We start from the raw sequence: 14,649 nt of genomic DNA on the forward strand, positions 1-14,649 counted from the left end.
AGGAAGGAAGGAAGGAAGGAAGGAAGGAAGGAAGGAAGGAAGGAAGGGCATCCAGATTGGGAAGAAATAAAATTGTCTTCATTCATAGACAACATTAACATCTACATACAAAAATCAAACAGAATCTACAAAAACGTTACTAGAACTATTAAATGAGTTTAGCAATGTAACAGGATACAAGATCAATATGTAAAAATCAATTATTCTTTTATATACTGGGAAGAAAGTCACAAATTGATTTTAAAAAGCAATACCATTTGGAATAGCATCAAAACTCATGAATTAATAAATCTGACAAAAGATGTGAAAGGCCTATGCCCTGGAAACTACAAAACAATATTCCAAGAAATTAAAGGAGACCAAAAGAAATTGAGATACACCTTGCTCATTGTTCAGTAAACTCAATAATGTTAAGATGTCAATTCTTCCAAAACTGATCTACAGATTCAATGCAACTGCAATCAAAATCCCAAGAGGCTTTTGTTGTGGCAATTGACAAGCTCATTTAAAAATTCAGAGTTCAGTGATGACCTCTACCTCTGAAACTAATAATACATTATGTTAATTGGATTTAAATTTTTAAAAAATGAAAATAAATAAAATCTTTAAAAAAATAAAAATAAAAGTTAAATAAATAAATAAAACATGGAAGAAATATTGAGATCCATGCAACCCACAATATATACAGGAAAAACTTTAAGGATAAAAGCTACATTTTTAAGCTCAGTATGTTGTTCTCTTTTTCCTAAAATGCAGAATGTCCAGTCCATTTATGGACACCAGACAATCATAGAAGTATATTTCTCACTAGCCTGTTTTGTCCATACCAGCTTCTAAATTGCCAAAATAATTCTGTTGAGAGATTTTCAATGAAAGGGAAGAGAAGGAAGTGTGTTTTAATTTCAGGAAAATTAAACAAATATAAAACTTGCTTCAGTATATCTTGCAAACCTATTTATCACATATAAAGTATGTATTTTTTAAAGGTTCAAAAAAATTTTTTTAATAAAAATTCACAGAGAGGGGCACCTGGGTGGCTCAGTTGGTTAAGCGTCCAACTCTTGATCTCAGCTCAGGTTTTGATCTCAGGGTCCTGAGTTCAAGCCCCATACTGTGCTCCATGCTGGGCATGGAACCTACTTAAAAAAAAAAAAAAAAAAAAATTCACATAGAAATGCGAAGTACCTAGAATAGTCAAAACAACTATGAAAAAGAAATTTGGTGGGCTAACATAACATTACCTGATTTCAACACTACAGCGATCAAAATAGTGGGGTACTGGCAGAAAGACAGACAAATCAATGAAATAGAATATTCAGAAATAACCCCCCCATAGCATATCTGATTTATGATAAAGGTGGAAAGAAAATGCAGTACAGAAAGCACAGCTTTTTCAACAAATCAGGCTAGAACAATTGGATACCTATATGTAAAAAAATAAGAATTTGGATACACACCTCATATTGTATATAGAAATTAATTCAAAATAGATATCTTAAATGTAAAACTAAAACTATAAAACTTCTAAAAGAAGAAAATCTTTGTGGACGTGAGTTAGGCAAAGATTTCTTAAATATGACACCAAAGGGACAATCCATAATAGAAAAAATTGATAAAATTAAAAACTTCTGTTCTTCAAAAAACACTATTAAGGGATAACAGGCAAGCCATAGACTGGGAAAAAATATTTACAAAGTATGTATCTGACAAATACAAATAGATACATCTGAAAAGTATAAACACTTAAAATTAAATAATAATATATAAACAAACAACCCAATTTTTTTAAATGGGCAAAGACTTAAATTGACACTTCACCAAAAATACAATAATGACAAATAATCACATGAAAACATATTCAACATCTTTAGTTATTAAGTTAAATGCAAATACCAATGTGATACCAATACACCTATTAGAATGGCTAAAAATAAAGACTGCCCAGAAAAGCCAAGATAAAACTGAAGGAGAAGAACAGAGTTGGAGGACTGACACTATACAACTTCAAGACATACTATAACGTTACAGTAATCAAGACAGTGTGGAATTGGAAAAAGAACAGAATCCATCAATGGAACAGAATATAGAGCTCAGAAATAGACGCACATGAATATAGTCTACTCACCTGTGACAAAGAAGCAAAGGCAATACAATGGAGCAAAGACAAGTCTTTTCAACAAATGGTGCTGCAACAACTGAACATCCACATGCAAAAACATCAATCTAGAAAAATTAATCTTATACCCTTCACAAAAATGAATTCAAAACAGATACAACCCTAAATGTAAAAACACAAATGTAAAATACTAAAGTCCTAGAAAATCCAGATGACCTTGGGTTTGGCAATGACTTTTTAGATTCAACACCAAAGGCATTCTTAGCTCGTGAGCAATACAAAAACAGGCCATTGCTTACAGACCCTTGTGTTAAGTGAAAGAAGGCAGACATAAAAGTTCCACATATATACCAAGAGACACTTATCCTTTCCTCCCTTCTTTACTTTATTTTTTTTAAGATTTATTTATTTATTTGAGAGAGAGAGAGAGAGAGAGTGTGCAGGTGGGGGGAGGGGCAGAAGGAGAGAGAGAGAATCCCAAGTGGACTCCCCACTAAGTGCAGAGCCCCGACATGAGGCTTGATCCCATGACCCTGAGATCATGACCTGAGCTGAAATCAAGAGTCAGATGCTCAACCGAGACACGCAGGCACCTCTCTTTCTCAATTTATGATTAAACAAGCTCAAGTAAAAAACCCTGGCATATGATGGATATTAAGTAAGTATTGTTTATTTTTATTTATGTTCCCTTTCCCCTTCCATCATTCTTTATAAAATGGGTTAGTCCATCTCTCTAAGGCATCAAAATTAACAATCAAAAATGTAACAAATAGAATATAAATGGATTGAAAAGTAAATGTGTAAGAAATAAAGTCTAGAGGCACCTGAGTGTCTCAGTTGGTGAAGCAGCCGACTCATGATTTCGGCTCAGGTCATGATCTCAGGGTCCTGGAATCAAGCCTGTATCAGGCTGCAGGCTCAGCCAGGGAGTTTGCTTGTAGACTCCCTCTCCCTGCTGGAGCTCTCTCTCTCTCCCTCTTTCTCTTAAATAATAAATAAATAAATCTTAAAAAAAAAAAAAGGAATAAAGTCTACAAAGACACACAACAGGGGTAGTAGGTAGGGTGGTAGAAGGAAGGACTTTTACTTTTTAAACACTACTGAGTTATTTTAATTTAACTAAGGCCTGCAATTCCTAGGGGCATAGTGGAATATTTTACATTTTTGAGGGAATCACAGCAGTACATGACATATGGTGGAACACCATGAACTATTAGCTCAAAGTAGTTCACAGTTTCAATGTTAGATCATACTATTTCTTTTGTTGTCATATCTTGGTGAAGTTGGATTTTTCAGTGGTTGCTGTGATTAAAAAAAAAAAAAAAAAGTACTACCCCAAAACAAAGAGGAATAGGAAATAAGGTTGGCGATACCAAATCTGATTCCAAAGCTTGAAGTGCCCAAAAGGTATTATCTTTACAGTAAATAACTGTGGTAATTCTTTTTTTTTTAATTTTATTATGGTATGTTAGTTACTATACAATATATCATTAGTTTTTTTTTTTGTTGTTAAAGATTTTATTTATTTATTTGACAGAGAGAGACACAGTGAGAGAAGGAACACAAGCAGGGAGAGTGGCAGAGGGAGAAGCAGGCTTCCCGCCGAGCAAGGAGCCCTATGTGGGGCTCGATCCCAGGACCCTGGGATCATGACCTGAGCCGAAGGCAGATGCTTAACGACTGAGCCACCCAGGCGCCCCTATATCATTAGTTTTTGATGTGGTGATCCACGATCCATTGTTTTCGTATAACACCCAGTGCTCCATGCAGTACGTGCCCTCCTTAATACCCATCACCAGGCTAACCAAGACCCCTCCCCCCTCCCCTCTAAAACCCTGTTTGTTTCTCAAAGTCCACAGTGTCTCATGGGTGGTAATTCTTAAAGAAAGTAATTTTTTTATTTTTACATTAATTATTTTCAATGGCTCTTGCTTAAGGTATAGATAGTTATTAAGTAGTTTGGACCTACCACTTAGAAGAACTGTTACATATTTAGGGTGCCATGAAAAAAATTACTGAGATAGAAGGTTGCCTCAAACCCACCAAGTCTAGAAAGCTCTGGTCATACCTGTCAGCAAGTGTGTGCATGCCACACACACTTCCACTCAAAATCATGATAATCAACATAATACTTTTCTTGTACTTACCTCAATGCTTGAAGCAACTAAGGAAAATTCACGAGAGAGATTAAGCTTAACACCATCAAAATTTATTTCCGAAGGCCTTGCAACTGGGTCAGCACTAAAAACATAAGATGGTCTAGGTACTCCATCCTGATTTAAATCAGATTCCATTCTGCAAGAATAACAGTAACTTTAGATAATTTTAATAAATTAGCATATAAGCCACCCACAGTTCAAGAATTCTGAGTCCTGTCCACTACTAACCCCCATATAACTAGTCTTCCAGAGAAGGAAAACATTAGACTGCTTCATCTATAACATGATGAACCATGGAAAAGACAATGATCAAATTATTTACAGATTCTGAATCAAATAATATTGGACACAGCCTACCATTACTATTCATATGACCCAACCTATAGGTAGATTCATCCAGAGATTCATGAGTAAAGGTAGCCCATTACATAAGACAGTATAAAATATTCAATCTCTGCCTGAAATCCTCTCAGAAATCAAATAAGAGTAAATTATAATCTTGTTATTTTAGTTATTTAATGTCTTCTGAGAATGTTACCTACAAACTCTGTAATGTTTTAGCATTTAGGAGTAAAACTCAGTTATCTGGACAATTTAACTCTTTCCACTGAATTCTTCCAAATAATGCAAGTGAAAAGTAAAGTACTGTATGTTAACACATTCAAAACAGAACCTGACACGTTATAAGTCTTAAAAATTAAGGTGGATATGGAATAATGCATCAAAATGTTACAACTAAATTAAACCTTAACTAAAAAAATTTTAACATTCTAATAGTTATTGACAATCTACGAGGTGCATAATACCAGGGAGAAAGAGAGCTCCCTACTGTTCTTTGACAATATTATGAAATATCCAGAACGGTGACTCCCAAACACATATATATATATGTGTTATATATAAAAAAGCTAAAGATGGCCCTTGTATATTGGCCCTATGTTGTTTACTTCTTAACAGAAGGCCAGAAATGTTAATTCAAAAACCCATTAGGTGCCAGACTCAAATTTTTACACAACAATTTGCTTTTAATATAGCCCAAATAACCTTTTTTTTTTTTAAGTCATTTAGAGCCTAACTAGTTTGCACATCCCAGGAAACTATACCCAACTTCTGCTAATCACAAACAAATTCAGGGCTATAAAGACCCAAACCACTAATGCCTTCTGGAGTTCTCTGACCCTGGGACTCCCCGCTGTGCTGCTGAGCAAAATCACTTAAGACCATAAGCCCCAACTCTAACTCTTCCTCTCCTTCCCCTCCCAATCCCCGAATTCCCTTGCCTTTTTCCCCTTCTAGGTAGTGGTCCTTCATTCTAGTTTCTGGAAGGTCTCACGCTGTGGGGGACTTCCGTTGCATGCAATCCTGTCAAAGTGCTACCCCAATAAAGCTCCTTGTGTGATGCTGCCACACTGTGGTCAGATCTTTTTCCTTGATCAGCCCTGAAACCCACAAACTCAATACAACAGAGTTGTTTTTGTTTTTCCTAAATCTCAAAAAGACAAAGGAAATTACTTACTGTCAGCAAAGCCCAGCAAACTACAGGATCAACCAACCATACGCTTAAACAAGTTTAGTACCTTGGTTGCTTTTGTCTTTATTGTATTAATCAGTGACATAATAAAAATGGGGTAATTACTTAAATGCAGTTTGATAGAGTATTTCAAACATGCAATCTATGGGTGAAAATTAAGAAAAGGGGTATTCGATAGAGTAAAAATAACCACTAATCTGGAACATAGGTGAAAAGTTTGCAAAAACATTAAAGCACCGGCTTGACATTACATAACTCAGATTTTATGGAAATGCCCACAAAATTGGAAGATAAATTTCACTCTTTGCCATCAATTAATTTTTGGTTTAAAAAAAAGATAGGGGTGCCTGAGTGGCTCAGTTCATTAACCATCTGCCTTCAGCTCGGGTCACAGTCCAGGGTGCTGGGATGGAGCCCCACAGGTGGCTCCCTGCTCAGCAGGAACCCTGCTTCTCCCTCTCCCTCTGCCACTCCCCTTGCTTGTGTTCTCTCGCTCTCTCTCAAATAAATAAATAAAATCTTTAAAAAAAAGAAAAGATAAATCCTTTATTACTGAATTAAAAATAATTATACCTCTTTTAAAAAGGTTATAGTATTCGTACTTGTTCATATGTAGAGTTTCAATAAACTAAGTGCCTCTTAACATTTATAAAATTGGTTAGATGTACTGTCACATCCTGTACTTTTGGTTAACTTCTCCCTAACAAGATTATAAATCTCTTGACAGCGAGAACTTTTCCTTATACTACTCTGTATCCCCTGAAACAAATTCAGAGATGTGTAAGTGATAAAAAAAAAAAACCTCCCTAATTACTTAAATAATAATAAAATCCTCTAAACCAAAGAAATATAAATATCGGTACTAGTCTTTTAGTGATATTATCTTTAGCAACAGCAGGGTTCAAGACTTCATTTCTCATTTCAGAAGGCTGTTCCCATGACTGAGAAACTGCCTCTTTTACCGTCTCTCCACTGAGATTCCATGGTTGAACACGGGTGAAAGACAACAAATCTGCTACTGAATGAGGTTTCTGAATGTCACCCACAAAATACAGTCTCAAAAGAAGTCTATCATCTATTTGATGAGTCCTTTATGTGATTTTGCAACTTGAAGTCTTGGGTCTTGGACATCTAATAAAATACATATACTGCTACCGCTGCTTCTGGGTAAACATGCCACCTGGTTTTAATAACAAATCAACCTGAATCTGGTCACTTTAAGCAACGATTGCTTAAGGCACGAACTTGTGTCAACTAATCCTTCAGCAAAGAATATCAGAGTGTGTGTAAGGCAGGAATCACTGAAGCAGGAAGTGGAAGGAGCTGGAGGGAAACATTCTAAACAGGGGGGTGAGAGCAGTCATTGAGTTCGCCACACACACCCCTTTCCGCCAGGTACTGCAAAGCCCAAGACTGCAAGCCCCAGGCACCGGCAGCAGCCTGGAAAAAAACACACAGACGGCCACGATAGGGCTCCCTGCAAAAAGAGGTCATATCACCTGCCAAGCAAACTGCTCACCTCGGGGATTCAGAAAACTAGGCTTGACGATGGAGATCTGCGCCTCAACAACAGCAGCAGCAAACCAATAATAAAAACATTAATGACTGCAAACACTTGGTGCCTAATATATACTGGCACTGTTTCTAACAACTTTACATATTATTTTATCTTCACAAGAGCCGGAAAAAGCGAGTACTGTTATTAACAGGTGACCCAGAGAGATTAAATATGTTGCGTTGCCTCACTCAGCTAATATGCAGTGGAGACAAGATTAAGCTCCAACCCAAGTAGTATGGCTCAACCCTACGATGCGCATGCGCTGCCCATGGTCCCCAGGAGCACCCATCGCTCTACCACCCAGTTCCTGAGAGTAACCTCAGGCGCATCGCGTTCCCCGTGGGAAGGTACTCATACTACCAGCGCCGTTTCCCAGACTCAGGCCTTGTATGTGCGCAGTCACCCACCTCTTCCCTGGAACCTCACCTGGGTGCACCTCTTCACCTGCAAAAGTTGTCTGGCCTGCCCAACCTGTGCGCAGTTCCGCGAGGTTTTCGTTTTCAAATTCAAACAATGGCGGCTAAGCCAGCGCACGGAACGCTGGGAGTGGGCGGAGCTTCCGGAACGACGCCCGGGAGCGCAGAGGCTCCACCAGCTCCCGGAAGAAGCTTTCAAATCTGGGGCGGTTCTCGGAACGCCGGCAATCACGGGGCGGAGGGGCTGGTGAGCGGCCGGCAAGAGGAGGGTTGGGAGTCCGCGCGGAGTCAGGTGTGCAGCGCGGGCTGGGGCGCTGCCTGGTGGCTGCGGCCGGTAGCACCTCTGTTGGCACGGACGCCTATCTCGGATACCATCCTGGAGACGAGCGAAGGCCTGGAGGTGAGGCCGCTGCCATCGCACTTAGCCCCGTGACTCCCCCCAGGGGCGGGCGGAGGAATGGCGAGCTAGCCTCTGCTCCGGCGTGCCCCTGCAGGCGGCAGCGACTTCGCCCCCCGAGAGTCGCTTAGATTTAGGGCTGCCCGCACCCGGAGGGCCACTTCTTTCGCTGCCTGACCCAAGATGTCATCCCCAGCGGTCCTCATGGACAGACGAAATAAGTTTCTCCCAGAATAGACTTTTATAGGCATTTTCTTTCTTCTTTTTTTTTTCTTTTTTGCCATTCTGAAAATATTAAAGCACCTACCCCTGCCAGGCGTTGTGCTGTGACAGTCTAAATTCCATGCGTAGGCAAGGTCTTTGCTCAAAACGTAAGTGCCAGCACAAGCCTTATCTGCTTCTTTTAAAGTGATCCTCTTCTTTCGAGTGTGGTGCATTTATTACTTCGGCCGTCTCTCCCTCCTGTGCTTGATTTTAAAGAAAAATAACTGCTAAGGTTAACTGAAATTTTACCTTGTGCCAATCATGGTATTAAGCATTTAAAATGGATCGTCTTACTAATCCTGAGAACAGCCCTTTGAGGTAGGTACTATTATTATCCCCATTTTATAGATTCCGAGGAAACAGTTCATATGACTAAGTGATTTGCTAAAAAGCTTATGGCTATTACGGAAGGAGCTGGAATCAAATTCAGCAGGATAATTTCATAGACCCACCCTCTTACATGTGGTCTTATTTTTTACTATTTTACTTGGCTAGGAACAGTTTTAGAAAACCTACTTTGATGAGCTTAGGGTCTTCCTTACCTTATCATTCTCTATATGTCCTTCAGTTTACCCCTTCTCTGGCTGACTCCCCACTGTCTCCTCATTCAGTTCACTTTCCCCACAAAATCATCATTTGAAGTAAGCCAGTTTGGAGTAGAGGAGAGGATGCAGGGCCAGGAGTTAAAATGAACAGAGAAAGTCAATGTAAAGGGGAAGACAAGAGGAAAGATAAAATAAAAACTATGTTTTCCTGTCCAGGCTGAAACTCAAGTCTTTAGTGGGCTCTGTGTCAAAGTCTCCATTGCTCCTTCAGGCATGTCTACCCCTAAATCTGTGTTTCTTGTCATACCTCATAATGCCTTTATTGCTTTTATTTTAAGATGTCATTTATTTAGTTAGTTATTTGAAAGGGAGAGATAGAGAGAGCACAAGCGGGGGGGAGGGCAGAGGGAGAGAGAGAAGCAGACTCCCTGATGAGCAGGGAGCCCAACCCTGACCCTGAGATCATGACCAGAGCTGAAGGCTGATGCTTATGCAACTAAGCCACCCAGGCACCCCTGCCTTTATTTCTTTTACTAGCTATTACTGATTCCCATCTCTTGAACCCTCCAGGTGCTATGTTTATTCATTATTTGACAAATACTTATTGAAAACCTGCTATGTGTCAAACACTAGGCTGGAATTTAGGGAAACAGTGGAGATGAGTAAGCAAAATAGACAGTAACCCTCAAGGAGCTTACATTCTAATGGGAGAGACAATCAAGTTAAAAAATACATATAATTGAGAAATTACAACTGTACTGAGTGGTTTGAAGGAAAATATTCTAAGAGTTGTAAGACTATGTCACAGGGAATCTGAGCAAATAATGTTTGATCTGGATCTCCAGGGCTCATTAGGCAATTGACCAGGTTTTAAAAGGAGTAAGCATTCCAGGCATAGGACAAATAATACCAGACACAGAGGAAGCAAAAAATAAAAAATAAAAATCCAGTGGATTCTCTTTATTTTTATCTCACTCCCAGAAGCAGCCACACAGTTAAATGCTTGAGGCTTGCCGTACTCATTTGGCTTCTGGGTCAGTAAAAAGTCACTTTGTCCTTGTTTACTCCTGATCGTACTAACCACCTGTCTTAATCTCCTTTTCTATCTCTTCTACCTAAGCTCTAAATTATGGGCATCCTCAGAGCTTGGTCCTGAGCCCACCTTTTTCTCTCCTCTATAGTCTTCCTCTTGGCAACCTCATCAACTCCCATGGATTTAAGTATACTTACTGGTGACTTCCAGATTCCGTGTCCTCTCCAGACCTCTCCTCTGAATGCCAACCAGATGCAAATATCTGAGTACCCACTTAACATCTCTACTTGGTTGTATGACAGATATCAGTAACTTAATATATTCAATATGGGATGTTGACTTTTCACTTCAAACCCCAAATTCTCGGGCACCTGGGTGGCTCAGTCGGTTAAGCGGCTGCCTTCGGCTCAGGTCATGATCCCAGAGTCCTGGGATCGAGCCCCACATCGGGCTACTTCCTCAGCGGGGAGCCTGCTTCTCCCTCTCCCTCTGCTTGCCACTCCACTTGCTTGTGCTCTCCCTCTCTCTCTCTCTCTATCAAATAAATAAATAAAATCTTTAAAAAAAAAAAAGATTTTCAAACCCCAAATTCTCTCCTCCCTAATCTCCATCTCAGTGAATGACACCACCATGTCTCTGCCGAGTTTACTCAAGACAAATAAGAATCATCCTTGGATCCTCCTTTTCCCTCAGCAGCCTCACTCAGTTCATAAACAAATGTATATCTATTGTGCTTTTGTGGTATAAGTAAAATAAACACCTGTTTCCCTTTTCATTGCCCAGACCACCATAGCCTCCCAACTTGTCTCCCTGCTTATTAAGATCCTGCTCTCCTCCCCAACATTGTTTGGAGTAACCAAACTAATCTCAAAATGTAAATGATAAAGTCACTCCCTGGCTTAAAGCCCTTCAGTGATTTCAGAAGAAAGTCATATTTATATTTTTAAGGGAAGAAAACAGATGCAAAAGAACTTACAAAATACACTAACTTTTGTGTAAGAAAAAAAGAAATGAAAGTATATATATATATGTATATACCACACAGATACACATACGTTTGACCTGCTTTTTAAGAGATAAGTTCAAAAACTGTAAATCAGAAAATTAGCTGAAAATGGTTACCTATGGGGATGGAAATGTTTTGCAAGGACCAATGATGGCAGTGTGGCTTCTCTGAATAACGTTTTTTTTTAAATATAGTTTTGCATTTTCAAAACATTAAATCTAAAGCCATAGAAATAATAGCAAGTCCTAAAATTTAATACAAAGAAAGAAATGAACATACTTGAATATCAAATTGCCAGCATAACCATACAGAGAAAAAGTTCAGTCAATTAATTGAGCGCAGTATACTCCATGAACTGGAGTTAGGAGTTGTGGGATAAAGTGTAAGAGCAAAACAGTGCAAAGAAATCAGCAACTTCACCTAGTAGGTTTGATGTTGAAAGGGGTATTGGTGTAGCAATTTTGAAACTACTCTGCATGCGTTATAGGAAAAAGCAAATGAATAAATATATTCATGTTGCTTAGAACCGAAGTTCTCAACTATGGGAGAAGAAAGATAACAAATATGGAATGATAGAGGCTAAGGAAGAATCCCATAGTGTTGGATTTGAATTGGTGGTAGTAAATAAAGTTATGATTTTTTTTATCTCAGTTGGTCCATTGACAGGGCCTAGAGGCATAGAAACCCTGACACCCCAGTGAGAATAAGCACACCTAGCAACAAGCCACCCACATTGTTTCTAAACACCATTCATCACTAAAAGGAATCAGTCCTCCTTGGAGAGAAGGCTGATTCACATCTGGAGCAAGGAAATTGCAAAATGAGCCTGGAACGTTCTTGTCAGAAAGCAAAGAAGTCTTAGAGATTAATAGGGTCATTTCAAAGATATTGGACCCAGATTAACAGAGCTTCTGTTGACCACACTTGGAACAATTTGAGCATTGAAAAAAATAATAATGATGGTGAGAGACCAAAACAGATTTCGTTTTTTTTAAGTTCTCTCCATGAAAGAAAGAGGGAGAGATGAAATAAAAACAAAAAGTTCTTCTATACATAAGAATGCTAGTTAATGAATACAAATAAAACAATAAATAGAAAATCCCCATTTTGGGGCGCCTGGGTGGCTCAGTCTGTAAGAGTCTGCCTTCGGCTCAGGTCGTGATCCCAGTGTCCTGGGATCGAGCCCCGCAGCCCTGCATCAGGCTCCCTACTCTGTGGGAAGCCTGCTTCTCCCTCTCCCACTCCCCCTGCTTGTGTTTGCTCTCTCACTGTGTCTCTCTCTCTCAAATAAATAACTAAAATCTTTAAAAAAAAAAGAAAGAAAATCCCCATTTTGCAATTCCCAATATAAAAACTGATATGGGTAGGGATGCCTGGGTCACTCAGGTGGTTAAGCATCTGCCTTCAGCTCAAGTCATGGTCCCAGGGTCCTGGGATCGAGTCCTGCATCGGGCTCCCTGCTTGCTTCTCCCTCTGCCTGCTGCTCTCCCTACTTGTGCTCTCTCTTTCTCTCTCTCCCTCTGACAAATATATAAAATCTTTTTAAAAAATTGATATGGGTAAACCTTATCAATACATGCCAAAACAGTGGATGAAAGATGCTAAAATCATTGGCTGAAAGGTTGTTGGGGACCAGGGCATTAACACTATCTTAAAGAGTATCCTAGAGATTAATTCATAATTATCAACATAGAGATTTATTTATTAGACATACCTTAACCAAATGAGGAAACTTAGCATCACCAATAATGGAGCAATTTATCACTTGATGGTATCTGTGCCAGAAACGTTTAACCTAAATCTAATTATGAGGAAACAAAACAAAACAAAAAGAATGTAGAACACTTTACAAGACAACAGGCCGAGGTTCTTCAAAAAGTGTAAGGGAAAAAGAAAAACAAGGTGGAGGATTGCATTAGTCAGGAGACAAACATTACAAATGAAATTCATAAATCTTGTTTGGTTCGTAGTTGTTTTTTTTTTAAGAAGTAACTACAGAAAAACATTTTGTGGAGAGTTGGAGAAATTTAAATATGGACTATATATTAGATGATACTGAATCAATATTAAATTTTTTGGTGTGTGATAATTTGTGACTATATAGAAGATTGTTCTGGGAAGATACTTGCTTCACTATTCAGCCACTTACCTTCAAAAGCTTTGGAAAAAAATGAAACAAAAACAAAACAAGTGAGAGGGAACAAAAAAATAGGACAGGGAAAATGGGACCAAAAAAGCAAAGTGGCAAAAAGTTAAAAACTGCTGGATCTAGGTGAAAGGTATAGCAATGTACATTGTGCCACACTTCTAATTTTTAAAAATAACTTGGAGATTTTCTAAAGTAAAAAGAAAAGGAGGGGCGCCTGGGTGGCTCAGTTGCTTAGGTGTCTGCCTTCGGCTCAAGTCATGATCCTGGAGTCCCGGGATCGAGTCCCGCATCGGGCTCCCTGCTCAGCGGGGAGTCTGCTTCTCCCTCTGACCCTCTTCCCTCTCGTGCTCTCTATCTCTCATTCTCTCTCTCTCAAATAAATAAATAAAATCTTTAAAAAAAAAAAACTCTCAAAAAAAAAAAAAGGAAAGGAAAACATTTTCTAATTCTTTACCATGGCCCACCAGGCCCTGCAGGATCACCCACTGGCCACCCTCACTTCCCTTGTCGCTTTGTGCAATGAGGTAGTGTGCCCTGGATACTTTAACCACACCAGATTCTTTATCGCATATATGGACCTTTCCATAGGTTGTTCCCTCCTCCCTATTCATCGTGTGGCTCACTGCTCTTCCTCCTTTAGATCTCTCTATAATAGTACCTTCTAAGAGAAGACTTCCACGCCACCTTGCCTCAATGGGCCCTTTTTTTTATTTGCAAGATCAATTCCACTTTCATACTTATTACAATCAGCAGTTATTGTATTCATCTGGTTTTTGTTGTCTTTATTATTCCCCCCCTTCCTGAAATACAAGTTGAGGACAAGAATTTACGTTCATGAGGACACTGATGTGTCCTCAATGACTGTATAAATCCATGGTCGGAGGGGAGGAGAAAGATGGCGGAGGAGTAGGAGACCTGGATTTTGTCTGGTCTCAGGAATTCAGCTGAAAAGGGATCAAACCATTCTGAACACCTACGAACTCAACAGAGGATCGAAGAAAAGAATAGCAACTCTCTGAACAGAAAAGCGACCACTTACTGGAAGGTAGGACGTGCAGAGAAGTGAATCCGAGGCGATATTTGGGAGGATAGACGGCGGGGGAGGGGGCCTCCGCCGGCCGCTTCTGGCAAGTGATAGAGCTGCGGAGCACAAAATCGGAACTTTTAGAAGTCGGCTCCGCTGAGGGAGGTCGCTGCAGTGGCTAAGTGGGGGGTGGAACCCTCGCAGGACAGTGTGGTCTCAGGACCCTCGGGGTCACAAAAAGATCGGGGGTGCCTGAGTGCGGCAGAGCGCCCAGGTATTGGAGCGGGGAAGCTGGCTGCAGAAACGGAGCCGAGGCACGGACTCTCAGCTCGGGGTGGCCATAAACTGTGATCCGCGGGACAGTCGGGCCACTGCTCCTCCAGCAGGGACCCAACAAGCGGCAGATCCGAGGAGACTCCCCTTCCCCCCCCCCGGGGAGGAGCGGCGCGGG

The 14,649-nt window shown here is 39.9% G+C and overlaps 1 protein-coding gene across 5 annotated transcripts in view; it reads right to left on the reverse strand.

Annotated features, from left to right (window-relative positions):
* The window catches only part of KIF20B (kinesin family member 20B), a 95,285-nt gene extending 87,390 nt beyond the window's left edge, over positions 1 to 7,895 (reverse strand). For all 5 annotated transcript variants that reach the window (XM_025880986.2, XM_025880983.2, XM_025880987.2 and 2 more), the window contains exons 1-2: positions 7,791 to 7,895; positions 4,264 to 4,411 (exon numbers count right to left, since the gene is read on the reverse strand). In XM_025880986.2, the coding sequence (XP_025736771.1) occupies positions 4,264 to 4,410 (147 nt within the window). In that variant the 5' untranslated portion in view covers position 4,411; positions 7,791 to 7,895. The remainder of the gene's footprint in view (positions 1 to 4,263; positions 4,412 to 7,790) is intronic.
* Between the last annotated feature and the right edge of the window lie 6,754 nt (positions 7,896 to 14,649).

This window comes from Callorhinus ursinus, unplaced genomic scaffold, assembly GCF_003265705.2.
Source record: "Callorhinus ursinus isolate GAN/ISIS: 27379988/994484 unplaced genomic scaffold, GSC_fseal_2.0 scaffold20, whole genome shotgun sequence".
Classification (NCBI taxonomy): Eukaryota; Metazoa; Chordata; class Mammalia; order Carnivora; family Otariidae; genus Callorhinus; species Callorhinus ursinus.